This window comes from Lepus europaeus, chromosome 19 (assembly GCF_033115175.1).
Source record: "Lepus europaeus isolate LE1 chromosome 19, mLepTim1.pri, whole genome shotgun sequence".
Classification (NCBI taxonomy): Eukaryota; Metazoa; Chordata; class Mammalia; order Lagomorpha; family Leporidae; genus Lepus; species Lepus europaeus.
The window spans coordinates 55,386,096-55,413,164 of NC_084845.1; the positions used below are offsets into that span (position 1 = coordinate 55,386,096).

Here is a 27,069-nt window from a genome sequence, read left to right on the forward strand (position 1 = left end):
CTGAGTTCCTTACCCTTGCTGTTTTGAAATTAAATAGCTATGTTTCTGAGTGTCTGGGTGAATTATATAGGCATCCAGTAGCTTTTTTTAATCCAAAATCCATGTCCTTTGGTTCTGTAGGAAGTTCCTGTAATTGTTTTGTGGATGAGTTTCTCTCCGTTTTCTTTTCCTGGATTTATATTATTTGGAATTGGGCTCTTCTAATTTTCTTATCTGTTTTTTCACTTGAAAAAAAAAGCCAATTGTCATTTATTTGAAGGAGCAATGGAGGTGGGTGTGGGGGGCAGATAACAGGATAGCTTCCATTTGCTGGTTTAATCCCTAAATTTCTACAGCAGCTAGAGCTTGGCCAGGCTGAAAACAGAAGCCAGGAACTCCATCTTGGTCTCACAAATGGATGGTAGTGACCCACATACTTGAGCCACCACCTGCTGTCTCCAAAGATGCTCATTAGCAGCAGGCCAGATCAGAAGCTGAGGCAGAGGGGCCAGTGTCGTAGCAAAGGGTTAATCCACTGTCTGCTACAGTGGCATCCCATACGGGTGCTGATTCAAGCTCTGGCTGCTCCACTTCTGATCCAGCTCCCTGCTGATATGCCTGGGAAAGTAATGGAAGATGGCCCAAGTACTTGGGCCCTTGCTACCCACATAGGAGACACAAATGGAGTTCCAGGCTCCTGGCTTTAGCCTGACCCTGCCCTAGCCGTTTCGACCACTTGAGGAGTGAGCCAGTAGATTGAAAATCTCTGTCTCTCCCTCTCTCTCTCTCTGTTTTTTACTTTTTTTTTTGGACAGGCAGAGTGGACAGTGAGAGAGAGACAGAGAGAAAGGTCTTCCTTTTCCGTTAGTTCACCCCTCAATGGCCACTGCGGCCGGCGCACCACGCTGATCCGAAACCAGGAGCCAGGTGCTTCTCCTGGTCTCCCATGTGGGTGTAGGGCCCAAGCACTTGGGCCATCCTCCACTGTATTCCTGGGCCACAGCAGAGAGCTGGACAGGAAGAGGAGCGACCGGAACAGAATCCGGCGCCCCGGCCGGGACTAGACTAGAACCCAGTGTGCTGGCACCGTAGGCAGAGGATTAGCCTACTGAGCCGCGGTACCGTCCTGATCCCCTCTCTCTCTCTGTAACTCTGCCTTTCAAATAAAATAATCTGGGGGCTGGTGTTGTGGCATAGCAGGTAAAAGCTGTGACTTGCAGCGCCTGCTTTTCATATTCCAACAGAGGCTGGCCCAAGTCCTTGGGCCCCTGCTACGCACATGGAAGACATGGAAGAAGCTCCTACTCCTAGCTTCGGCTTGGCCCAGCCTTTGTCATTGGGGTTTTTGGGGAATGAACCAGCAGGTGGAGAATCTTTGTCTTTCTCTATGACTCTGACTTTCAAATAAATAAATAAGTAAATCTTAAAGCTGAGGTGGGCCTGCATCTTGGGCACTCTGATATAGTACGGGGTGCAGGCATCTCAAGAGGTAGTTTACTCTGCTGAGCCGCAACACCCACCCTTCCCTTTTCATTTTTCATCTCTCTGACTTTTTACTATGCTTCTTATGAGCGTTTGTCATCTTTATCTTTCAGTCGTTCTATTAAATGTTTCCTCCTGCCATTTCCAGGGTTCTTTTGTTGTTGCTGAGTGTTCTCTCTCTCTCTCTCTCTCTCTCTCTTTTTAAGATTTATTTGTTTGAAAGGCAGAGTTATAAAGAGAGAGAGAGAGAGATCTTCCATCACTGGTTCACTTCCCAAATGGCCTCAGAACCTGGAACTCTGGATCTCTCAAGTGGGTGCATCTGCCCCAGGACTTTTGGACATCTGCTGCTGCTTTCTCTGGTGCATTGGCAGGGCACTGGATCAGAAGTGGAACAGCCAGAACTCAAACATACAGGATACCTTTGCTGCAAATGGCAGCTTAACCCACTATGCCACGGAGCCGGCCCCTGAATGTTTTCTTTTATGGCATTCTTTCTGTCTTTTAATCTATGCAAACTCTAAGACAAAAAACAGTAATATCTGCCAGGTGTTCTCCACCCGGCCTGTTTGCTCCCTGTTACTCGCTGTTTCCGTTGGACTGCTCTGAAAGCCTCTGTCTTTCCTGTAGACGGTTCTCCCTGCCAGTCGGGGGGGTCACCTTGCTGTCCCTGCCTCAAGTCTTTTTGAGTGTGGGCTTCCCTGGAGATTCGTCCACGTGGGCAGTTGGTTATGGGAGCCTCTGAGGTCAGAGTCTTCTGGTCTCTCTTGGGCCCCTCACATTCCCCTGAAGTCATCTCCACATTGTGCCTGGGGAGCGGAGGCCTGGCCGCCCGTGCTCCAAGAAGGAAGCTGCCATTCTCAGCGTTCAGCTGGACATTTTCAGTCCCACAGCTGTGCCCGATCCCCTCCTCAGGGTCCATCTCCGGGTTTCTGGTGAGGGGATTTGCTCAGCTTCTCTGTCCAGGGCAGGTACCTGAACGGTCTGACAGCTCTTGAACTTACTCTCAGTTGGCCTTCCTTTTGAGCCCCACTTTCACCTTCGCTTCTAAGCCATCTGGAGTCCCCATTCCTGAGTTTTCTGAGGAGACCACACGGAGTGGGGACGTAGTTTCAGGGCTCGCCAGCTTCTAGGATGTTGTCACTGTTGCCTTCTCTCCCTTTCCCCTGGGGTTTTGGAAGGGAGCAGTGTGTGTCTGTGTGTGTGAGCACGCCTGGCTGGCTTTAAGTGAGTGTCCCACTGGTCTCTTCCCTTTCACCTCCCCTCAAAGGATTTCTATCCCATTTTCTTCTTTCTCCCTGCCTCTCCCTGGCTCCCCTCTTCAGGTAACCATTTGGGAGCTACAAGCCTGGGTTCTCTGGAGTTGTCTGTGTTAGGATGACTACTGTAACCCCATCATGCCTGCCAGGGAGTTTCTGAGGGCTGAAGTCTGCACTTCTCCCATATTGCAGGAAGCGCTATTCACAAGATGATGGTGGATAGGCAGTACATGGGCGTGTCCAAGCGGAAGTGTATCGTGTGGGGTGTGGCCTTCCTGTCCGATGGCACTGTCATAAGTGTAGACTCTGCCGGTAAAGTGCAGTTCTGGGACTCTGCCACTGGGACCTTGGCGAAGAGCCATCTCATCGCAAACGCTGACGTGCAGTCCATTGCCGTGGCCGAGGTGAGTACAGTCCTGTTCGGGGCAGTTGGGCACCACAAACAGTTTTCTGATCCTTCATGATGTGCTGGAAGAAGAGATTTTAGGAAAATAGACCTTATTTTACTTAACATACTATTTTCAGGGTTATTTGTGCTGTAGCATTACCAAAATGGCTCCCTTTTGAGACTAGAAAATAGTCTATCTGCACACGGGAGCTCACGCACGCTGCAGCGTGATTTGTTTTTCTGTTCACATGTTGATGGGCATTTGGGTTCTTTCCATCTTTTGCCCGTTGTGATCCGTGTTGGTAGGAGCTTTGATGTAACTAGCTCTGTATGTGCTTGCTTTCAGTTCCTTTGGGTGTGTACCTTCATTACTATTTAGATTTTTTTATTTGTTTGCTTTGTTGGTTTGGTGGTTTCTTTTTTCTGATTTATTTTTCTACATTAGGAAACACCTTTTTTAGTTCTTTGTACAGAAGTATCTGTTTTTTATTGGATTATGTAAAACTTACACATTTCTTACTGATGATATTTTTACCATGTTAAAGAACATACTAATGGGACAGGCATTGTGGTATTGCAGGCTAAACCACCACTTGGGATGCCAGCGTCCTATATTGGAGTGCCTGGGTCACAGTTTGCCCACTCTGTCTAGTGTGCCTGAGAGGCAGCAAGATGAAGATCTGAGTACTTGGGTTTCTGCCACCCATGGGGAGACCAGTTCCTGGCTCCTGGCTTCATCTTGGTTCAGCCCTGGCTTTTGCAAACATTTGGAGAGTGAACCAGTAGCTGAGAACGTAGTATGGATTTTTTTTAGATTATCTTTTTTTTCCAAATTTACTTTGAAAGAGAGAGGAAGAAATGGGGTTGGGGAGAGATAGAGAGAGAGAGAGATATATCTTCCATCTGCTGGTTCACTCTCTAGATGGCTGCAGTGGCCCAGGCTGGGCCAAGCTGAAGCCAGGAGCCTCATCTGGATCTCCCACATGGGCAGCAGGGACCCAAACACTTGGACCATCTTCTACTATGTCCCCAGGCCACCAGCAGGGGGCTGGGTGGGAAGTGGAGCACCCAGGACACAGATCAGCACCCATAAGTGATGCTGCCCAAATGTGGTGCCTGTGTGGCAGGCGGTTTGCTCTACCTGCTTTCCCACAAGATGATCTCTTGTGTTCTTTACAAGGCTTTAAATTTTTTTTTTTTCTCAGAAACATTTGTTATTTATCCTAGGTCTTTTATCCCTTTTGCTATTCTCATTTGTGTATGTGAGAACCCCTAACAATCAGAAGTACAAATTGTTAATGTCAGTAGGGGGCGCACTGTTATCTTGGGTCTGAGCTTGCTCCTGTGATGAAGGGTTAGGCCTCTGTGGCTCCTGTCTGATCTTAGTGTAGGTTTTCTGAACCTAGGCTGCCCAGACAGAAAACGTCAGGGAATATTTTTTCAACTGGATCTTGTTTTGCTCATATGGAACTCTACGACTTACTTTCTCAGCAAGAAGACAGTTTTGTGGTGGGCACTGCTGAGGGGACAGTGTTCCATTTTCAGCTGGTCCCTGTGGCCTCCAGCAGCACTGAGAAGCAGTGGGTACGGACAAAGCCCTTCCAGCATCACACGCACGACGTGCGCACTGTGGCTCACAGCCCGACGGCCCTGATTTCTGGAGGTGGGCACCACTGCTTTACTCTGCCCAGCTCTGGTGATTTTCACGCGAGACTCCTAACTCCTGGCATCTTCTCTTGCCTCAGGCACTGACACCCACTTAGTCATCCGTCCTCTCATGGAGAAGGTGGAGGTAAAAAATTATGATGCTGCTCTCCGAAAAATCACCTTTCCCCATGTAAGTATTGTCTCCACTCCCCACTCTCCACCAGCCCCCTGCCCCCACCCCCGCTGCACCTCTGCCCCACAGTTCTCATGCCCAGGGCCAAGTTGTTAGACTCCCGGTAGCCACTTTCTTCAGCCTTCCAGGCAAGCCTGCTGCAGAATCGTTGATGGCAAGAGATCCGTTTCTGGGGAAATCATTTCCCTTTCCAAATAGCTGTGGTTTGGGCAAAATTTTTGAGGTGGTTTCTGTTATTCTAGATGGAGCAGTGTTCCTTTCTAGAAAAATGGTTGCATCTTCCCAAGCTAGTAACCTTTCTCCCCGACCCCTGCTTTCACATTCGTTCAACTGATAAAGCTTACTGTGGCCACCTCATTATTTTTTATTTCTATATATGAGTGTGTATACTGTGTATACAAAATCTATACATTTATTAATTCATATTCAGTATAAAAACTATATGCTAACTGTAAATAGTTTGATGAGATTGGACTAGTCCTCATTGCTTTTGAGCCAAGTCCTTTCTCTCTGTCCATACCGCCATTGTTCTAGTTTGGATCCATGTCTTTTCCCTTGTGATTCCCTTTATAGTAGCTTTTTAAAGGTTTTTTTATTTGTGTTGGTGTCATTCTAGCCCACTCTCCATTCATCTGTTTAGAAAGAAACTTCCTTCGTGGCTCCATGCTTCAACCTCTGCCATGCCTATTGCCTCCAGCACCATCGCCTGATCCCTGGGCATGGCTTATGTGACCTGTGATCTGGCCCTGCCCTTCAGCTTCTCTCACACTTGTAGCAGCCCTGCCACCACCCTCACCATTTTGAAACGCTCATTTTATTCCCGCTAATGCTCTTTTACTTTTGAGCCACCTCACAAGCCATTGCTCTCCATAGAGTGTTCTGCCCTGCCTTCTGCCTGACATTTTCCTTTTTTAATTTTTATTTATTTTCATTTTATTTAAAAGACAGAAGCCACAAAGAAATAGGGAGAGAGGGATATACATATATAGAGAGACATCTTCCATCTGCTGGGTCATTTCCCAAATGTCTGCAACAGCAAGGGCTGGGCCAGGCCAAAGCTAGGGCCCTGTAATGCAAATCTCCCATGTGGGTGGGAAGGACTCAAGAACTTGAGCCACCACCTGCTATCTCCATAGTATGCATTAGTAGGAGAACGGACTGAAAGTGGAGCCAGGGCTTAGACTAGGCTAGACATGGGGATGTGGGCGTCCCAAGCAGTGTCTTTTTTTTTTTTTTTTTTTAATGGTTTATTTTATTTATTTGAAAATTTGAAAGACAGTTACAAAGAGAGGTAGAGACAGAGAGAGAGGTCTTCCATACGCTGGTTCACTCCCCAAATGTCTGCCATGGCCATAGCTGAGCTGATCCAAAGCCAGGAGCTACGAGCTTCCTGGTCTCCACGTGGGTGCAGAGGGCCAAGGACTTGGGCCATCCTTTACTGCTTTCCCAGGCCATAGCAGAGAGCTGGATTGGAAGAGGTGTAGCTGGGACTCGAACTGGCGCCCATATGGGATGCTGGCAATTCAGGCCAGGGTGTTAACCCGCTGTGCCACAGCGCCGACCCGCCAAGCAGTGTCTTAACTGCTGTGCCACAATACCTAACCCTCTGCCTAACTAGTCTACCAGTGAGCCATACTTGGGTCCCTTCCTTTACCCCGATGAGGTTAGGCTAGCTGTCCTTTCTACTTTTTTTTTTTTTTTTTTTTTCATTACATACTGTGTTCCATCTTAAAATTTTGTATACACTAGGGTAGTTGTCTGTTTCTCTGTTATCCCTATATACTAGAATCTTGAGCACAGTGGCTATGGTTTTATTTATTTATTTTTTAAGATGTACTTATTTATTTGAAAGGCATAGTTACAGAGAAGTAGAGAAAAAGAGAGAGAGGTCTTCCATCCACTGGTTCACTTCCCAAATGACTGCAACAGCTGGAGCTGAGCCATTCCGAAGCCAGGAACCTGGAGCTTCTTGTAGGTCTCCCACGTGGGTGCAGGGGCCCAAGGACTTGAGCCATCTTCTAGTGTTTTCACAGGCCAGCACAGAGCTGGATTGGAAGTGGAGAAGCCAGGACTTGAACTGGCACCCTCATGGGATGCAGGCACTATAGGCAGTGGCTTTGCCTGCTATGCCACAGGCACAGCCCCAGCTATGTTTTTTAATCACTGCTGTGTTCTTAGGTTCTAGGACAGTTAATGGCATATTACTATACTTAAAAAATACCTAGTAAATGTATTTTGGCACTTCAAAAAAATGTACTAAGATGTTGTTACTATATCTAGTACTGAAGCAGTAGCTGACCTTGGCTTATTTTTAACTTTTCAATTCTTGGATACAGCGACGTCTCATTTCCTGTTCTAAAAAGAGGCAGCTTCTCCTCTTCCAGTTTGCTCATCACTTAGAACTTTGGCGCCTGGGATCCACAGTTGCAACAGGTAAGCTGCGAGAGAGTTTTGTTTTTTTTCCAATAAGAAAACTAGAGAGAAAAGCTTTAAACCAGAATTGCAGTTGGATATCTGTTTATAGAAAAATTAAAGTGGATTTTTCTGTGTCCGTTGGCATTTATGGTTTTTCCACCCACCAAATAAAGCAAACAAGGTATTTAGAGTATTAAAATCTTTAGTAGAGTATCCTGGATCATCTCTTCAAATCTTAAGGTTCTATGTGGTATATTGCAGGGTATAGAGAGCTGAGAGTTGTAGAATCATGGTTGGCTCAAGTGTGAATGAAAATAGGCTGTTGGAAAATGATAAGATTTAATGATGGGTAGTGACAGTCCTGCTTGATAAAGATCTCGTGGGCCTTTGTGGAGTGGTGGCCAAGTGCCTTTTTGTGTGACCTGTTAATGAAATGTTTGGGTCCTCTTGCTTGTAGTGATTACAATCGAGGTCATCCAAAATGCCATTGCCACCCACCTGCATGCCACACTGTGGGTAGGGCTTCAGAGCATTCCTGCTGTTTCATAGGATACGGTGAAGTGTGAGTCAGCTTTTCCTCACTGTAATGAAATACCATTTATTTAGGTCACAGCGTTGGAGCCTGAAAGTCCAAACAGTGTGGCTCAGGCTTGGTGAGAGCTACCACCCCTTCCATTCATGTCAGCTTGTGCTGACTGTAAAGCAGCAAGTCTGTGCATTCCCTCACTTCTGGGTACAGGAGGCCAGGGAGAGACTGGTTGTGGCCAGACCCAGGCTTTAATGCTCCCCCAAGAACTAACCAGGGTTCTAAGAGGATGACTCTGATCTCCCCCAATTGCATTAGACCTCCCACTATGCCCTGCCTCTTAAAGGTCCCACCTCCCACATGGCCACAGTGTGGACCCAGCTCCAGCACGTGGACACGCATCCTTTCATCTTCATCAACCACCACAAACAGGGGGAGCTTACTGAGTCTTCTTTTCTGACTTCCTGCCTGTAGAAATTCCATTCTACCCCACAAACAGGTTTTTAGGAGGAGCAATGTGTAAATGATCTTCAATAAGAAGAAAATCACTGAACTTTCTTATTTCAGGCAAGAATGGGGATACTCTTCCACTCTCTAAAAATGCGGAACATTTACTGCACCTCAAGACAAAGGTAAGGAGGTTTACCTGTTTAGACCTTGAATCCAGGACATTTTGTCCATTCTGGATTTTGAGGATGGCTCAGTTTACATCCTAATCTGTATGAATTTTTTATTAAAGATTTATTTATTTATTTGGAAGGTAGATTATAAATCTATAAGAAAGGCATAGGCAGAGAGATAGAGAGGTCTTCATCCGCTGGTTCACTCCCCAGGTGGCTGTAACTGCTGGAGCTGAGCTAATTCGGAGCCAGGAGCAAGGAGCTTCTTCCAGGTCTCCCACATGGGTTCAGGGGCCCCAGGACTTGGGGCCATCTTCTGCTTTCCCAGGCCATAGCAGGGAGCTGGCTTGGAAGTGGAGCAGCCAGGACTCGAACCTATGCCCATAAGGGATGCCAACACTGCAGGCAGCAGCTTTACCTGCTATTCCACAGCGCTGGTCCTTGTATAAATTTTAAAACTACTTGAATGAAAGTCTACATCACCTGAACTGATTGTGATTGTAAATTAGGCATTCAGAGTTTATTAGATGAATCCATACATGACATTGTTTCTTTCTTTGATGTTACTAAAATAGTGTGCCTATTTCTAAATAACTCAAATAGTACAAAAGGGTAGACAATGACAAATGCTCTTACTTCTCACCTCAGATCCCCCCCCCCCTTCCTGTCAGTCCCATCCTCTGGAGATAATCACTGCCAGAACTATTTCCACCCATGTGTGTATCCTTTTTACATTAATAGGAAAATCCTATACAAACTGCTTTTAAAAAAAAAAAAAGACTTATTTTATTTGTTTGAAAGACAGAGCTAAAGAGAGAGGTAGAGACAGAGAAGTCTTCCATCTGCTGGTTCACTCTCCAAATGGCTGCTGAGCCTATCTGAAGCCAGGAGCCAGGAACTTCTTCTGGGTCTCCCACCTAGGTGCAGGGGCCCAAGGATTTGGGCCATCATCTGCTTTCCCAGGTGCATTAGCAGGGAGCTGGATCAGAAGTGGGGCAGCCAGGACTCAAACCACCATCCCTGCTACAGGCTGGGGCTTGAACTTGCTGTGCCACAGCGCTGGCCCCCGCCCCAAACTGCTTTTTTCTTTGCTGATTCTTTATTTAATTTACATAAATGTTTGTGTACACAGTTTCACCATAAAGCATTCAAATAATGTTGACAGTTTATATCTTTGACTACTTTTTAATTCTAGTATCCTCCTCCTGAATTCAGTTCATTAGCTGTGTAGCCTTCCTTCCAGAGGTCTTTCTCTGTATGTGTGCTTGTGTGCGTTGTTTATATACATAAAGAAATAATTTTTCTGTGAGTTTTTCTTGTAATTAGAAGAAGATTAATGTTGAACTTTTCTTCTCCTTTGTTTTCCTAGTGTTTTTCCTTTCCTGTTTCTCAGAGGTCTTTACAACAGGGTGTCATAGGCAGCACAGAGAATCCCTGCCCTGACTCACACGTCCTCCCACGCTCCTGCCTCCAGTGCCTCCTTGCCCAGGGTCCTTTCTGAGGTGTAGTGTGAGACGCCAGGGAGTGAGTGATCACAGTGCGCACAGGCCTCTGTCCTTGCATGTGGATAGCAGAGCTGCCCCATTTAAGTGCTCTGCCCCTGAAATGATTATATTGACACCCACACTAGGGTTATGTGTGTGTGTTTGTGTTTCTGGGGTAGCAAGAGCTTGAGAATTCCCGGTGAACCATGTCATGTCAAGTTGATTTGAACATTCATCAACATTCATTTTGTTTTCTGCTATTGCCAGGGTCCTGAGAACATCATTTGCAGCTGTATCTCCCCATGCGGAAGTTGGATAGCCTGTTCCACAGCTTCCCGGTTCTTTCTCTATCGGTTGACTTACCAGTATGACAACTTAAGCCTCAAAAGGGTAAGTGATAGCCCAGCGTCTGGTCACTCAAGAAGAAACTTCCTAAACTTGTGATTCTTGTATGAAGTGGGAACAAACTGCATGTGACTTGTGGCTCAGTGAAGAGCTATTTGAAGGCAGCTGTTATGAACCAATTTACATTTTGAATTGATTATGTTCTTGGAAGGAAAGGGGAATGCCAGAAAGTGGCAGTAACATTTAGATGTTTCTCCTTAGTGCCTCATGTGTGACAGTTACTTCCAAAGACGGGACATTAATTACTGAAGAAATGAATGGGGTGCATCTAGGTTAATAGCCAGTTTCCAGGCCCCTGGTGAATTGGCTTGCTTAGAGACAGGAAGCATTCCTGGAATACAGATGTCATGACATTTGTTAGAAGGCATGCTACAATGCTGTAACAGTTAGGAAAAGAGATTAGGGATGTCAAGTAATAGTCAACAAATATACACACTGAGTGAAAATGGAATATACCGTAGTGTACAGAAGCTTGACATTCATGTAATGTGAGCCCACAGTGATTCTTTTTGATTCATCATCAGTCTCCCTTTTACTGTTCATTCACCCAAAGGTTTCCAAAATGCCAGCGTTCCTTCGCTCTGCCGTTCAGATTTTGTTTTCTGAAGATTCAGCAAAGCTTTTCGTGGCATCAAACCAAGGGTCTCTGCATGTGGGTCAGCTGCTGGAAGGGAGGTTCAGGCACTTGCACACGTTCCAGCCTCAGTCAGGTAGGACTCGGGTCTGGAGCCAGGGAGAGCTGTCAGTGGTGAAGCTGTAGCTCTTGGCACTTTTGTCATGTTCCTCCCACCCTGTGAACACACTCACATGTTTGCAATTTAAAGTAGGAGGGATTATCAGGTGGAAGAAGACACTTGATCTCATCAGATCTGAAATGTTCCTCACACCTACTCTTTTCTCACTGGGTTTTTGATTCCTTTTCTGGGGCCAGGGAAGTTTCATCATCCTTCTGAGGGCTTCGTTGGCGGCAGAGCCAGAGGAAAGTTAAATCATCTGAGAACCAAGTACCATGAGTATTTTGGTATTGCCCAACACGTTTGTAGTATTTTGTGGGCACGTTCCTTTTCTTGTTTGTTTATTTAAAGATGAAAGATCCATATTGTGTGTACAATTTTTTTTTAAGATTCCGTTTATTTTACTTGAAAGAGTTATACAGAGAGAGAGAGAGGTCCTCCTTCCGCTGGTTCACTCCCCAGTTGGCTGCAACAGCCAGAGCTGCGCTGATCTGGAGCCAGGAGCCAGGAGCTTCTTCTGGGTCTCCCACGCGGGTGCAGGGGCCCAAGGACTCGGGCCATCTTCTACTGCTTTCCCAGGCCATAGCAGAGAGCTGGATTGGAAGTGGAGCATCCGGGTCTCTAACTGGCGCCCATATGGGATGCTGGCACTTCAGGCCAGGGCGTTAACCTGCTGTGCCACAGCACCAGCCCAGCGTACAGTTTCATTACCTGTGTTCATGTCACGTTTATGACCATTTCTCCATGTTCCTTGAGAACATATGTAAGCACTTGGACCACCTTCTGCTGCTTTTCCCAGGCCATTAAGCAGGGAGCTGGATCCGAAGTGGAGCAGCCAGGACTTGAACCGGCACCCAAATGGCATGCCAAGGTCGCAGGTGGTGGCTTTACCCTCTATACTATGGCGCTAGCTCCCAGGAAATCAAGTCTTTTAGCTTGGATGTATAAACTGCTCAAGAAACATTCAAGGAAAGAAACCTGTAGGTTAGGGGTTAGGTGTATATGTATGTATGTATGTGTGTGTGTATATATATATATATATATATATATATATATATATATATATATATTCCTTGAGTCCCTCTATGTATTTTTATTTGAAAACTTATTAGACTATTCATTTTGCACTTAGCATGTTTTAAAATTTGGCTCTGCATTATGTATAAGATTTTGTTTCATTCTCTTCTCTCATTTCCTGTGTATTCAGGCTGGTTTCTGCATAGCCCTTAAACCTGTCTGTTTCAGTCCTGGCCACTTAACTCACACACTGTTCTCCATTCTTTTCGTCTTCATTCCATCGACATCTGGCTTATGTCTTCTTACAGAGTGTTGTCATTGTTTGGCGGCATTATATGTAGCACATATTTTGCATATAGCATTACTGTCTGAATTTTATCTCACATGAGTCTTCTTGTTGCCAAATTTGTTTAAAGTCCCTTGATGACAAAGATGTCTCAATGTGTTATCCATCCTCCCTTGGTGCTAAATATATAGCAGGCCCCCAAATACATTAGGATATGCTTCAAGTCTTTCGAAGCTGTGTGTCCATAACTTTGATGAAAAGTCATTGGAGGGGGGCCGGCACCGTGGCTCACTTGGTTATTCCTCCGCCTGCAGCGCCGGCATCCCATATGGGCACCAGGTTCTAGTCCTGGTCGCCCCTCTTCCAGGCCAGCTCTCTGCTGTGGCCCGGGAGTACAGTGGAGGATGGCCCAAATGCTTGGGCCCCTACACCAGCATGGGAGACCAGGAGGAAGCTCCTGGCTCCTGGCTTCGGATTGGTGCAGCATGCCGGCCGTAGTGGCCATTTGAGGGGTGAACCAACGGAAGGAAGACCTTTCTCACTGTCTAACTCTGCCTGTCAAATAAAAAAAAAGTCATTGGCGGGGCTAGCATTGTGGCACAGCGAATTATGCTATGACACCAGCATCCCATATGGGTGCCAGTTGGAGTCCAAGCTGCTCCACTTCTTTTTCTTCCTTCTTCATCTTCTTTCTTTCTTTTTTTTTTTTTTTTAAGATTTATTTGAAAGACAGAAACACTGAGAGAGATCTTCCACCCATAGGTTTACTCCCCAAATGGCTGCAACAACTAGGGCTGGGCCAAGCCAAAGTCAGGAGCCAGGGGCCAGGAGCTTCTTCTGGGTCTCTCATGTCCCAGCTTGGACTTGAATCAGCATCCATATGGGATGTGTACAGTGTAGAAGAAGGCTTATTCTTCTATGCCATAGCGCCTCCCTCCCAACCCCCTCCTCCACTTCTGATCCAGCTCCCTGCTAATGTGCCTGGGAAACCAGCAGAAGATGGCCCAAGTCCTTGGACTCCTTCACACACATGGGAGACCCAAATGAAGCTGCTGGCTCCTGGCTTCGATCTGGCCCAGCCCTCTCCCTCTCTGTGACTCTACTTTTCAAAAAAAATAAATAAGTCTTTTAAAAATAGTCATTTAGTAGAAAGAAGTTTGAAACAATTTAAAATATAGATTTGGGGGCAGGCATTTGGCACATTGGTTCAGCTGCCACTTGGGACAGCCACTTCCCCTAGCGTCCCATATCAGAGTGCCTGCATTTGCATCTGAAAACCATTCTGCATTCCAGCTTCCTGCCAGTGCTCACTCTGGGTGGCAGCAGGTGATGACTCAAGACCTTGGGTTCCTACTACCTATGTGGGAGACTCAAATTGAGTACCCAGCTGCTGGCTTCAGCTTGGCCCAACCCCAGCTGTTGGAAGCATCTGGGGAGTGAACCTGTGGGTTGGAGAGCTCAGTCTATCTCTCTGCCTTTCAAATAAATAGAAGTTCAAAAGAAAACAAGTGTAGGTTGGGGCCGGCGCTGTGGTTAATCCTCCGCCTGCAGCACCGGCATCCCATATGGGTACCAGTGCTAGTCCCAGCTGCTCCTCTTCCAATCCAGCTCTCTGCTATGGCCTGGGAAGGCAGTAGAAGATAGCCCATTCCTTGGGCCCCTTTACCTACATGGGAGATCGGGAAGAAGCACCTGGCTCTTGGCTTCAGATCGGCGCAGCTCCAGCCGTAGTGGCCATTTGGGGAGTGAACCAACGGAAGGAAGACCTTTCTCTCTGTGTCTCCTTCTCACTGTCTGTAACTCTACCTCTCAAATAAATAAATAAAATCTTTGAAAAAGAAAAGTATAGGTCTTAGTGGAAGAAGCTTCTCTGATTCTCCATAACTGTAGTGGGAAGTGTCTTACTCAGGCCTGAGCAAGTGATGCCTTCAGTTTTCTCTCTTTAACTCCTCTTTACAAGAGGTATGATTAATTAGGAGAGAAAAGTAGACATGTTAACATCTAGAACTAATTTGCAAAGTTACCAATGGATTACCCTGGCAGTGGTTGAAAGCTCAGAGTCCCATTGGCTATTGCTGTCATCTTCAGGGCAGCGTTGGCTCTGTACACTGAATTCAACTTCACTGTTCTTCCGCCTTCCTAGGGACGGTGGAGGCCATGTGTCTTTTGGCAGTCAGTCCGGATGGGAATTGGCTCGCTGCATCAGGCACCAGTGCTGGAGTGCATGTCTACAGTGTGAAGCATCTAAAGGTGAGCATAGGATTTCACAGTGCAGTGTGAGGCGTGGTGTAGCAAGCAGTTAGCCCTGCACTTCTAAGTTTCAGGGCAGATCAGTATGACCTGGGAATTTACTGGATTTTTTTTTTTAAGCTAAGAATTTTTCCCACTCTGGGAACCTGTTTTTATATTGTGGAACCTCAAAGTTATACTCTGTACCATTAAAATCAGTCAGTGGGAACGATGAAACCACTCACACACAGAAAGCTGAAGTGAAGGATTCGTGGGTGATAAATCCATTCCCAGGCTATGTGTTTGTGGAGGGAAAGTTCTGATGTACGCACATAAGTAGTTGCAAACAGGAACAGTTTTCCTCTGATGGCTTGCCTTGTAAACTCAAGGCAGTTTACAGTGAAACAGAATAAGAAATTTGCAAAAGGAATAATGGGGAGACATTTTTCACCAATCAATAGTAATACTGTCTTTCATATGTTGAATTACTAGTGACCCCTTTTTCAACTTCACCTTTGTCATAAAAATCAGATTAGAACAGCCCAGAACTTTTAATAAGCATGGAAAGTGTACAGATCTACACTAGACTTCAACATTTAGTGCCCTTTCCTGGTATTGCATAACTCTATCACATTGTGGCCAAAACATGTTGAGCACCTGTCTTTGAGCCTTTGTTATCTTCTACAATATGTTATGTGTTGTATGCACAGGCCTTGAAATTGTACTGGAGTATCCAGGTTGGGATATTAATTTCTTTGAAACTCGGTTTAGTGCTTCAGGTTCCCTGTCCAGTGATGTATTTATGAACAATTCACACAGACAGATTTACTCAGAGTTCTCTAAAAGTGCTATCAGGTTTGTTTTTGTTTTTGTTTTTGCTTTTTAAATGAAATTGGAGTTTCTTTGGGAAATATCTGTAGTTTGTGTAGACTAATGCAGAATCCTTTCAAGTTCCAGTGACCAATATTTAAAACACCTGACTTCATTCTTTCTTGTGGGAAGTTTATCAAGTTCCCCTTGCACCTGTTATTTGTTCCTAGCTTCATTGCACGGTTCCTGCATACAATTTTCCAGTGACTGCCATGGCCATTGCCCCCAATACCAACAACCTTGTCATTGCTCATTCTGACCAGCAGGTAAGAGAGATTGCAGTGCTTTCTAATCCCTGCCTACCGAGTAGTCACCTGGAAGGTGGAATGATGGACAATTTAGAGGAGTGTAGCTTTGAAGGTCTTAGGGGATAATAGGGGTAGTTTTCTCCTGTGTCAAGGAAAGCTTCTGTATTTAGCCTGTGCTCCTTGTAGACAAAGAATGTTTATTAGTTTGAAAGGGCACAGTTTGAAAGGTGGGAAGCACTAGGATTCTAGAGTAAAGAAGTACAAGAGGGTGGGGAATTTTGAAGTACTTGTTTCACAAATTGTTTTAGGCTGTAGATGACATGGGCTGCAGCAGTAAAACTGGATATAGGATGGAATAAGGTTTTGAGAGTTGAAAATGACTAGAAGGTCGTGTGATTCACCTTCACTTTAATGCATAAGGGAATGAAGCCCAAGTAAAAAGATGAAAGAGGCGGGGCCAGCATAAGCCATAACGGAGTTTGTCTGCTTCCAATCTAGCTTCCTGCTAATGGGCTCCTGGCTTTGGACTGGCCCTGTCCAGCATTTGGGGAGTGAACCAAGGGATGGAAGATCTGTGTCTCTCTCTTTTACCAACATGGAGTGGCATGAGATGTAGGGAAATGGTCCTCATACATGGCATAAATCAGTTTAACTTTTTTAGAGGACATTTTGGCAATATCTTCAAAAATCTTAAATACATATAGTCTTTGGTACAGAAGTTCTAGTTCCAAGATTTCTTGCTACAAACATGCTTTTGTACAATAATATATTTAAACAGAGATAATTCATTGCAGCCTTGTTTATAGCAGCTGAAGATTATAAACAACCTAATGTCCATTTGAAAGGCTAGATAAACAAGTTGTGATGAATTCATAGAGTAGATTATTTGTTTTTTCAAGGGGGCATGATTGAGCTATATATGTACTGAAATGGGCCAGTCTCTGTGGTATTATGCTAAATAAGAAAAGCAGGATAAAGAACATTGATATGTTTTTTGTCTGAAAAGATGTAAGCTAGAAATTAAAACCTACTCTTCACAAATTTTATTTTTTTATTTGAAAGGAAGAAAGATCTTTCATCTAACTGGTTAATTCTCCTTCCCAAATTCCCATAACAGCCAGGGCTGGGCCAGGGAGCAGCTAGGAGCCTGTAATGCAATCCAGGACCCATTTGCTTGTGCCATCACCTGTTGCCTCCCAGGGTGTGCATTAGCAGACTCAAGCCCAGGCACTCTGACATGGGATGTGGGCATCTTCACCCACCTTGAAAGTGACTCTAGATTTGGAGAAGAGAGGGCAAGATGGCAGAAAGCCTAGGCTGAATGTGACCCAGTCAGGGTTTGTGTAGATAGTTTGTGGTTAGGAATGAGGGATCCCATGCTGTTCTTTCTGGGTACCCACTTGCATTTCCTGTGTCTTAACACCCTTCCCCAGGTATTCGAGTACAGCATCCCAGGCAAACAGTATACAGAGTGGAGCCGGACTGTCCAGAAGCAGGGCTTTCACCACCTTTGGCTCCAAAGGGATACTCCCATTACACACATCAGTTTTCATCCCAAGAGGCCAATGCACATCCTCCTCCATGATGCCTACATGTTCTGTATCATTGACAAGTCCTTGGTGAGTTCTGACTGCCTGACTGATTCTTCCTGGAAGTTCTGAAAGCTACAGGTAAAAGAAGATAAAAGCAAGAAGAATTAGAATCAAGGTTTTTTTGTGCCTTTGGAGGATGGGAGCTTTCGTTGTACAGATTTATTCATTTGCATTTCCATCCTTGGAGATGGGGTTTTGCTGATTTGACTGTTTTCTCTGCTTTGCTAATCAGCATGTACATTTAAGTAGGAAACTGATTAAGTGAGGGTGCTGGACGTGACTGACCCTTCTAGGGAACACTGTAGATTTGGTCAACTTTGAATCCGGGGTGACTGAAAAATGTGGTTTGGTGACAGGAAGCGCAGGCTGAGGTTTTCACCACTGCGGCCCACAATCTGCAGGCTGGAGGAGTTGGTCTTAATGTCTTGAAAAGAATCCAACTAGGAAAATTCCGTTCTTCACGGCTATGATTTAGGTGGGATGTGAGTGTTTCCTTCAGTTTGAGATTTCTGCCTCTTTGCCAGATGCTGTTTCGATTCATCCCAAGTTTATTTGTCCTTCTCGCCTGTCCTGTCCTGGGAGCCATGTCTGCACTGCACTTGGGCTTAGATTATATCCAGCACCCAGTGTTTTGGTCTCTGTGAAGGCAGAGGTGGGAGGCGCATGGGGAAAAGCAGCAGATGGCACCAAAGGAGGTGTGCCCGGGGATGTGTCACTGAAACTCGTCTCTTGGGCCCTGCGTCCTCTGGGTGTGGGAAGCAGAGCTGGCTGACAAGTGCCTTCTGTGAGATGAGTGATAGAGGAAGGGCCCCTCCCACTCACTTGGTTCTTTGTAACTCAGCCCAGCTTGCTTTTTCTCCAGCATTGGTGATTAAGTCCAACACTTCCTCATTCCTGGCAGCGCTATTTCCCCAGGAAGTCAGAGGTGAAGTATCATTTGTTTGGCCAGAGGCCATCTCTCGAGTCAGCACCAGGGATGGTTTTGTTGAGGCTGCACCTGGGGAGAACTTTAGTCACTTGGCCGGTATGCAGTCTGGTTGGGAGAGAGTCTGCAAAGCACAGAGCCTGCGTGGGCCAAACTGCACACATGCTGGTTTGCTCTGTTCTGACCACGTGTTTCTGATGAGACTGGCTGGCAGCCCTTTGGCCTCAGGCAGAGAGGACCAAGCTCTCTTTGGCCTGCTTCTTCCACTCTTCCACTCCTCTACTGGAGGAGCAGGGGCAGCTCTTCTAGGAGTGGAGAAAGCCAGGGAGGCAGTGCACAACATGACGCCTGAAAAACCCTTGTAGTGCTTTGCTCTGTAGAAGCTCCATAATAAAAGTAACATTTTAAACTGTTTTTTAGCCTCTTCCAAATGACAAAACCTTGCTCTACAATCCACTTCCTCCCACGAGTGAATCAGATGTCGTCCGGAGACGCACAGCCCATGCCTTCAAAATTTCTAAGATATACAAGGTAAAACATTACTGTGTTCTTGACCATTGGTTCCCTGTGCTGGTAACAACATTGTAGTACATTCCACGATAGGAAGACAAGGCCGGCAGAGAATCTGGTTTGGGAGAGATAAGTGACCTTTCCGAGACTATTTGTCGCTCTGGCCTGTGTTTCATCTCTGCCTTAGTAGGTTCGAGGCAGTCATATTGCACTTAACCACAGTGAAGCGCATAGAGAGAGAGAGATGATGTTGGTGCTCAGGTGGGATCTTTGTTGGTATGAAAGCTGGCTTTTAAATCTCATTTGCATTTGGAGAATGTTTCACAAGGTAAATTTCAAGCAAACAGAAGTCATTGGATTTATTACAAGTCTCTTCCTTCCCGTGCTAGATTTTTCACTGTATATAAAACGAATATACACTGAGCTTGTGGTACTGGCAGCTATTTGGGTCAACTCAGAGCAGGCACACTTAACAGGCTGGAGTCCCTTCAGGTCATGGAACATTTTCTCATGGGTCTGTAAGAATTTTTAAGAGGTGGGGTTCTATAAATAATTCAGGTACAGTTAGCTTCTTGATGCGCTTGTGACTTGGCAGTTGACAGCAATTTAGTTTGTAAAGCCCTTGGTTTGCATTGATCCCCAAGAAATAGGAGATTATAGATTTTCTGTCCAGAGAAACATGAGAAATCCTGCTGATGTCTTTCATGAGTGTACTCAGTCAAGAGCTCCTAACCGTCCAACATTTGGAGTCCTGAGACAGGACAGACTGGCAGATTGGGTCACTCGAGTCCTGAACTAGGCCAGCCTTTTAGCTCCAGGTGTTCTGCTCAGGATTGGCCCCTGAGCCTAACTCCCGGTGGAATGGTTATCATCCCTGCAGCCTCTGCTCTTCATGGATCTTCTGGATGAAGGAACACTCGTGGCAGTCGAGCGGCCCCTGGACGACATCATCGCTCAGCTCCCACCACCCATCAAAAAGAAGAAATTTGGAACCTAAAAGAGAGCCCTCTCTTGTGTCCTTCCTTGAACTGTCTGCCCTGTTTGTTATCACAAATCATGCTAATAAAACAAAGTTATTCTTTAGGACTAGTCATTATAAGTGCTATCCTCCAAAATATTGAATAATAATTTCCCTTCCTTGGAGCAAAGTGGAAGGAAACCTTGAGGTATTTGCAGTTGGGATAATGTTCTGAGCAGCTGCTAGCCCATCCAACTCTTTCAGGGTCCTGTTTGTACTTTAGACCACAGTCTTAAAAAGTGATTTTACTTTTTTCTTGGAGGGGGGGGGGAATTAAGATTTATTGGTTTATTTGAAAGGCAAAGTTACAGAAAGACAGCAAGGTCCTCCATCTGCTAGTTCACTCCCCATGTGGCCGCAACAGCAGAGGCTGGTCTGGGCTCAAGCCAGGAACCTCCTCCAGGTCTCCCACATGCATGCAGGGGCCCAAGCACCTGTGCCATCTTTTGCTGCTTTCCCAGACCATTAGCAGGGAGCTGGATCAGAAGTGGAGCAACCCGGAATCAAACCAGCACCCATATGGGATGCCGGCATCACAGGCTTTGGCTTAACCCACTACACCACAACAGCAGCCCCTGATTTTACCCTCTGTTCCCTTAGAAGTGCCTAAGACATCAGCACACTGATGACCTTCACTGTCTGCCAGCCTGCAGCCAATGCAGAGATGTGGGAACCAGCCCTGTCCGGCCCTGGAGGGCTGGGAACCGTGCTTACTTACTCAAGAGCCGGTCCTCTAGGAGGCGTAACAGCCTTAAGGCTCAAGGAATTCCTACTACAGCAGTATAAGGGAGTGCACCAGCTAAAAGATAGATGCCTTTGACCTTTCACAGTCAGCTGTTAGTTTTATTTGAAGAAAGGAAAATCAGGCCTTGGGTTATCAGCCCTGTAAGCGGTCTTTTCAGCTGGCGTATGCCCGTTTCTAAAGGTAAGAAGACGGGCAACAGGGAGTTTGCAGGGGACAGGGGAGAGTAGGGGATGGAGATGGGGAGCCAGGAGCCCAGCGTATATTTCACTTTCGCTGTTCTCTTCTGTCTTCTTTGACATTGCTGTTCCCCTGGTGTTCTCAACCGATTTGTTTTAATGTGATCTTTAAATAAGAAAGTGAAAACTACAGTTAACCTGAACTGAGCAGTTAGATTTCTTCCCATCTCAGCGGCTGTATTCTGTTGCACATCTGTGGTAACCCAGCGTATGTGGTTTTGTTTGTCTGCATAGGGGACGGACATAGGAGCCATGGACAGAAATGTGTGGGTTCTGGCGACTCGTGAGTGAGTACAGTGCTGATGAAGAGCAATTTTGCTGAGATAAGCCCCACCCTCCAATCTGGAAAGGGAAATAAATGAGAGAATTTAATGTAGCTGCCTGGGAGGAGACACAACAAAGAGTAAGAAATGAAGAGAACTCAGAAATTTATAATGTGAAGGACAGTCTCAGTTTTGATAAGAGGGAACTGATACAACAAGGTTTATAACGGACACTGCTTCTCTTGGGCCCCACCTGTTGTGGTTTTGTAGTGATGGGAGTGATTGGAACAACAACCTGCAGCCTTTCAGGTCATCTGTGTAAAGTAACTTTCCATTTCCTGGAATAAGTTTCCTTCTGTAAATGAGAAACAGGCTCCCTCCCAGTCTGCATTAGGTTAGACCATTAATGACCTTTTCAGCAGGCTGGACAATCCTGACCCTCCCGAGAAATTGTTTAAGTCCCTTTTTTGTGTGGTTGAAAGCAAAGTTCAAGTCCCTAGTCTACACTGAAGGTTCATGACCAGAGGGAGGCTAGGGTGCCTTAAATATTAACTCACTTGCTTTTCCTTCTCCGTAGTGCTGTAAATCCAGAGGCTCCTTATTAACTGGTGCCCAGTTTATGACTTAACCCTAAACCTATCCTAACCTCATGGATGGTGGAGGCAGACAGGGCTCACCCATGATCTGAGTGAGGAAGTAAAACTTTGGAAAGTCGAAAGCATTCCTCCGCGGCATTGGTAGCCAGTGATTGGACTTCCATAAATGGTAAGGGGGGTAAGAGCTTTGGGCCTTGAAATGGTTCCTAAGTAGAAAGCTTGGAATACAAATGAAGCAGAAACTGATTTGGACGAAGTAGTGAAATTGGGGGAGGGAAAAGCAAACACCAACATTAAATAAGAAGAACAGTTGAATGCATGTTTCTGAGTTTTTGTACAAAGTGTGAGGATTTGTGGAACCTGGACGTTGAGAGTCGCTTTTGGCATTACGTTTCTGTTTGGGGCTCTGCGGAGAGACTGCTGCTCACCAGCCTCAGAAGTCTTTCTTGCCTGTGTAACTCAAAGACTTTAAGACTTTATTTTTCTCATATACGCGTTGGTAATCTGGATTCTGAATGGGTAATTGACCTTAACTATAGAGGTTCTAGCAAATTAAACTGAGAAAATGAAAATCTTGGGATTGAAAGTTAGAGGCCATATAGACCATAAAAAGTTTTCAAATTTTTCTTTTGAGCATAAAAAGTTCCTTCAAATGGAACTTTATTCTGAACCACAATATATGTTGTAGATACAAATAGAGCTATCCCAGTTTGGGGGTTGGAGGTGAAGGTAGCAGGGGTTTGTCAAAGGGGTCATGTGACTCTTGGCCTTGGTTTTATACTCCTGGAAATGGAGACCAACAGGAAAAAGGTGATTTTTCCCATGATCACACTGATTTTTTTTTTAGGGAGTAAGGCACACTCTCAAGGTTACATCCCCACTCTCAGTTGGAGGGACGCAGCCTTTAACTTACGATGATTAACAGGTATGGTATCCAAAGGATTGTCCCTTTCACAGGGCAAGGGGAGGTGTTGAGGCATTTCTTGCCCTGGCTGAGCACCGATCTAGTTGTGACACAGAGTTCTGTCGGCAATCTTTATGTTAATTATGTGAACAGTCTTGTGCGTCCTCTCCTAGTTCTCACATTGGCATGTTACCCTGGGTGTGGAAGTGCCGACTCAACACTGTGCCCATTTTCTTTCACTTTTAATTTCCCTTCAGACTGCCTATATTTCCATCATCAGTGTTGGAAAGCACGGGACTCATTTTCTCCTTTTTTTTTTTTAAGATTTATTTATTTGTAAGATAGAATTACAGAGAGAGGGAGAGATAGAGATCTTCCATCCTATAGTTCACTCCCTAAATGGCCATAACAGTTGGGACCAGACTGAAGCCAGAAGTCAGGAACTCTTTTTTTTTTTTTTTTTTTTTTGACAGAGTGGACAGTGAGAGAGAGACAGAGAGAAAGGTCTTCCTTTTGCTGTTGGTTCACCCTCCAATGGCCGCTGCAGCCAGCACACCACGCTGATCTGAAGGCAGGAGCCAGGTGCTTCTCCTGGTCTCCCATGCGGGTGCAGGGCCCAAGGACTTGGGCCATCCTCCACTGCACTCCCGGGCCACAGCAGAGAGCTGGCCTGGAAGAGGGGCAACTGGGACTAGAACCTGGTATACCAGCGCCGCTAGGCGGAGGATTAGCCTGTTGAGCCACAGCGCCGGCCCAGTAGTCAGGAACTCTGTCCATGTCTCCCTCTTGGGTGGCAGGTGTCCAAGGACTTGGGCCATCCTCCACTGCACTCCCAGGCCACAGCAGAGAACTGGATTGAAAGAGGGGCAACCAGGACAGAATCTGGCGCCCCGACCGGGACTAGAACCCGGTGTCCCGGCGCTGCAGGCGGAGGATTAGCCTAGTGAGCCACGGCGCCAGCCAAGATTTATTTGTTTCTTTAATTTAAAAAAAAATTTTTTTTATTTGAAAGATAGAGTTAGAGAGAGAGACAGAGAGAAAGGCCTTCCTTCCGTTGGTTCACTCCCCAAATGGCCGCTATGGCCGGTGCTGCGCCAGTCCGAAGCCAGGAGCCAGGTGTTCCTTCCTGGTCTCCCATGCGAGTATAGGGGCCCGAGCATTTGGGCCATCCTCCACTGCCCTCCCGGGCCACAGCAGAGAGCTAGACTGGAAGAGGAGCAACCAGTACTAGAATCTGGCACCCATATGGGATGGCACTGCAGGTGGAGAATTAACCAAGTGAGCAATGGCGCCGGCCCCCAATTTATTTATTTTGAAAAGTTAGAGTTACAGAGAGAAAGAGAGTTCATCCATCTACTGGTTCATTCCCCACATGGTTGCAATGGTCAGCATTGGCCAAGCCAAAGCCAGGAAGCAGAAGTTCCTTCCAGGTCTCCCATATGGGTGGCAGGGGCCCAGGGACTTGGGCCATCTTCTGCTGCTTTTCCTAGGCACATTAGCAGAGAGCTAGAGGGAAGTAGAGCAGCTGGGACATGAGCCAGTGCCTACATGGGGTGGTAGCATCGAAGATGGCAGCTTTGCCCGCTCTGCCGCAATGCTGCCCCCCCTGGCATTTATTTACTTAGAGTTCTGGTGACTCCAAGTCTGAGATCAAGGTGTCAGCAAAGTTTTCTGAGACCTCTCTCCTTGGCTTGTAGATGGTCATCCTCTCCCTGTGTCTTCATATGCCTTTCCCTCTATGCGCAAGTCTGGGCCCTAATCTCCCATGGGTAGACAGTTGGCACAGGGGTTAAGATGCCACTTGGCATGCTCACATCTCATCCCATATTGGAGAGACTTCTAGTCCCAGCTCCCTACTAATGCACACCCTGAGAGGCAGTAGGTGACAGCTCAAATGCTTGGGTTCCTGCCACCCATGTGGGAGACCCAGATTGAGTTCTGGACTCCTGACTTCAGGCTGACCCAGCTTCGGCACAGTGGGTATTTGAGGAATGAAGAAGCAGCTGGAAGATTTCTGTCTCTCTCTCTGCTTTTGAAGTAAATAAAATAAGTTTTTTTTTCTTAATCTCTTATAAAAGTCATATTGGACTAGTGACCCCCTATATTCCATTTTAATATAATTACCTCTCTAAAGACTCTGTCTCATGGGTACCCGTTCAATTGCTGGCTGCTCCACTTTTTTTTTTTTTTTTTCATATTTATTTATCTATTTGAAAGAGTTACCGAAAGGCAGAGGCAGAGGCAGACACAGAGAGAGAGGTCTTCCATCTGCTGGTTCACTCCCCAGATGGCTGCAACACCCAGAGCTGGGCTGATCCAAAGCCAGGAGCCCAGAGCTTCTTCCGGGTCTCCCACGTGGGTTCAGGGGCCCAAGGACTTGGGCCAACTTCCACTGCTTGCCCAGGCCATAACAAAGAGCTGGATCAGAAGTGGAGCAGCTGGGACTTCAACTGGTGCCCATATGGGATGCTGACACTGCATGTGGTGGCTTTACCTGCTACACTATAGCACCGGCCCCTGCTCCACTTCTGATCCAGCTCCCAGCTAATACACCTGGGAAGGCAGAAGAAAATGGTCCAAGTACTTGGGACCCTGCACCCACGTGGGAGACCCAGAAGAAGCTCCTAGCACCTGACTTTTGTCTGGCCCAATTCCAGCCACTGCAGCTATATGGGGAGTGAACTAGCAGATGGAAGATAAATCTCTCTCTCCCTCTAGTCTAACTCTGCCTTTCAAATAAAAATTAAATATTAAAAAGAAAAAAAGACAAATGTAGTGACAAATTTCCACATGTAGTGACAATCTGAGATTCTGTTGATTAGGACTTCAACCTATGAATTTTGGATGCAGGTGGATACAATTCAGCCCATAGCAAAGCTGAAGGAAGGGCTCAGGGACTTTGTGAGTCTCTGTTTGAAGACTGAACCATCTGAGTGTGTGTGTGTGGTAGGTCCCCCAAGCAGCCAATTCTTGAAAGCATCCACCATCTCCCAGATAGGTGTTAGACAAACTCAGGGAGTTAAATCTGTGCCATTACGGCCTAGAAAATACCATGGGTGTCAATAAACATGATTTGGTATTCAATAAATACTGGATGAAAAATTGAGAATTGAGGCTGACTCTAAGACTGAAGCTATGAACACTGGAAATTCTGTTTGAACTGAGAATGGGAGAGAGTAGACTTTTATTTTTAGACATTAGAATTTCATGGCAAATTATGTAATTTCCATGATTGTCAATAAAAAACACTGGTGATTTTCCGTAACTAAGTGGAATCAATGAAACTAAACTGTCAAGTATGTCCTTGCTAATATTTTCCTAAAGAGAAAAGTCACAGCACTACAAAACTGTCACCAGCTGCTTCCCATTAGGAATGTGGTTAGCAGATGTGGGTTTTCGTAGTCATAATGCATGAGATAGTTAATCCATTTTGCGGATTTCAGATGCACTGTGATTTATCTTGGCAGGATGAGTTTAAAAATGTGCTTGCATCAGCTAAAACATATATGCACCTTTCCCTCTCTCAGTACATATTTGTGTTGGAGAGAAAATGCACTTTAGACTACGTCTCCCAAACAGCAGAGTAGTACTCTCTCTTAAAAGGGACAACTGATTTCACCATCTAATAATTTGGGAAGACTTAAGATAATTTTCAAAAGTTGGGATGTTGGATAGGTTTGTTTACAAAGCTCATTTCTCTTCTTGGGCTCTTCTTTTAGTAATAGTCCAGTGGCTCCTGCTTTTGTTCTACTGGCATCACGCCATCTTTGTGGCAGTGACCTTCAGGCTTGCTAAGGGCTGCAATTTTGCCTGGGGCCCTCCTTCCTTATGAAATTACACAACACTCAAGCCTTGGAACCAGCCCCAGATCCACTAATTCTTTCATTTGACGGACTCTTGGCAACCTGTACTCCCTTTCAGCTGAACTGTAGCTTTATACGAGATCTGTTTGTCACCAGCATGAATCTGGCCATTTGCCCTTTAAGCCTGGAACCAAGTGGCATCATAGTATTCCCTACTCCTAGATAAAAATATAGACTCTTGCTGGAGTGGCTCTCCCAAAGGTTTTATTGTTGCTGTGCTGAAGCTCAGCAGGTGGTATTAATAGCAGCCTGTATTCTTTATGGGACTCACCCAGGAAGGGTACCCATGCCCCTCAGGGCTTTGTGTGTATCACCCTACTCATTCCCACACAGCCACCCTTGGAAGCAGAAGGTATCTGAATTTTTTTGGAACACTTTGGCCCATGACCACTGCCCCTTGACCATTATCTGCTGTGTATCTAATAAGTGGCTGAACTAGAGTTTGAACCTCAGGCTCTTAATTATGCTATACTGTATTTCACTGGGAGGGAAAAGGAGGTGAGGGAAGACTATTGGATGTGAGACAGCATAGATCAGAGCCTGAGTTACAGGATTGTAGGATGAAATCAGAGAATGGAGAGAGCTAATCCATCTCCCTGTTTAAAGTCGCAATGATCCCTACCTGTTCTGAGAAA

The 27,069-nt window shown here is 45.8% G+C and overlaps 1 protein-coding gene across 1 annotated transcript in view; it reads left to right on the forward strand.

The window, feature by feature from the left end:
- Positions 1-19,907, forward strand: part of UTP4 (UTP4 small subunit processome component) — a 30,142-nt gene extending 10,235 nt beyond the window's left edge. Inside the window, exons 6-17 of the mRNA XM_062176414.1 lie at positions 2,913-3,124; positions 4,600-4,771; positions 4,854-4,945; positions 7,285-7,381; positions 8,457-8,521; positions 10,261-10,383; positions 10,952-11,108; positions 14,579-14,685; positions 15,705-15,800; positions 17,216-17,401; positions 18,720-18,830; positions 19,690-19,907. Of these exons, the coding sequence (XP_062032398.1) occupies positions 2,913-3,124; positions 4,600-4,771; positions 4,854-4,945; positions 7,285-7,381; positions 8,457-8,521; positions 10,261-10,383; positions 10,952-11,108; positions 14,579-14,685; positions 15,705-15,800; positions 17,216-17,401; positions 18,720-18,830; positions 19,690-19,806 (1,535 nt within the window). The 3' untranslated portion in view covers positions 19,807-19,907. The remainder of the gene's footprint in view (positions 1-2,912; positions 3,125-4,599; positions 4,772-4,853; positions 4,946-7,284; positions 7,382-8,456; positions 8,522-10,260; positions 10,384-10,951; positions 11,109-14,578; positions 14,686-15,704; positions 15,801-17,215; positions 17,402-18,719; positions 18,831-19,689) is intronic.
- The last annotated feature ends 7,162 nt before the right edge of the window (positions 19,908-27,069 follow it).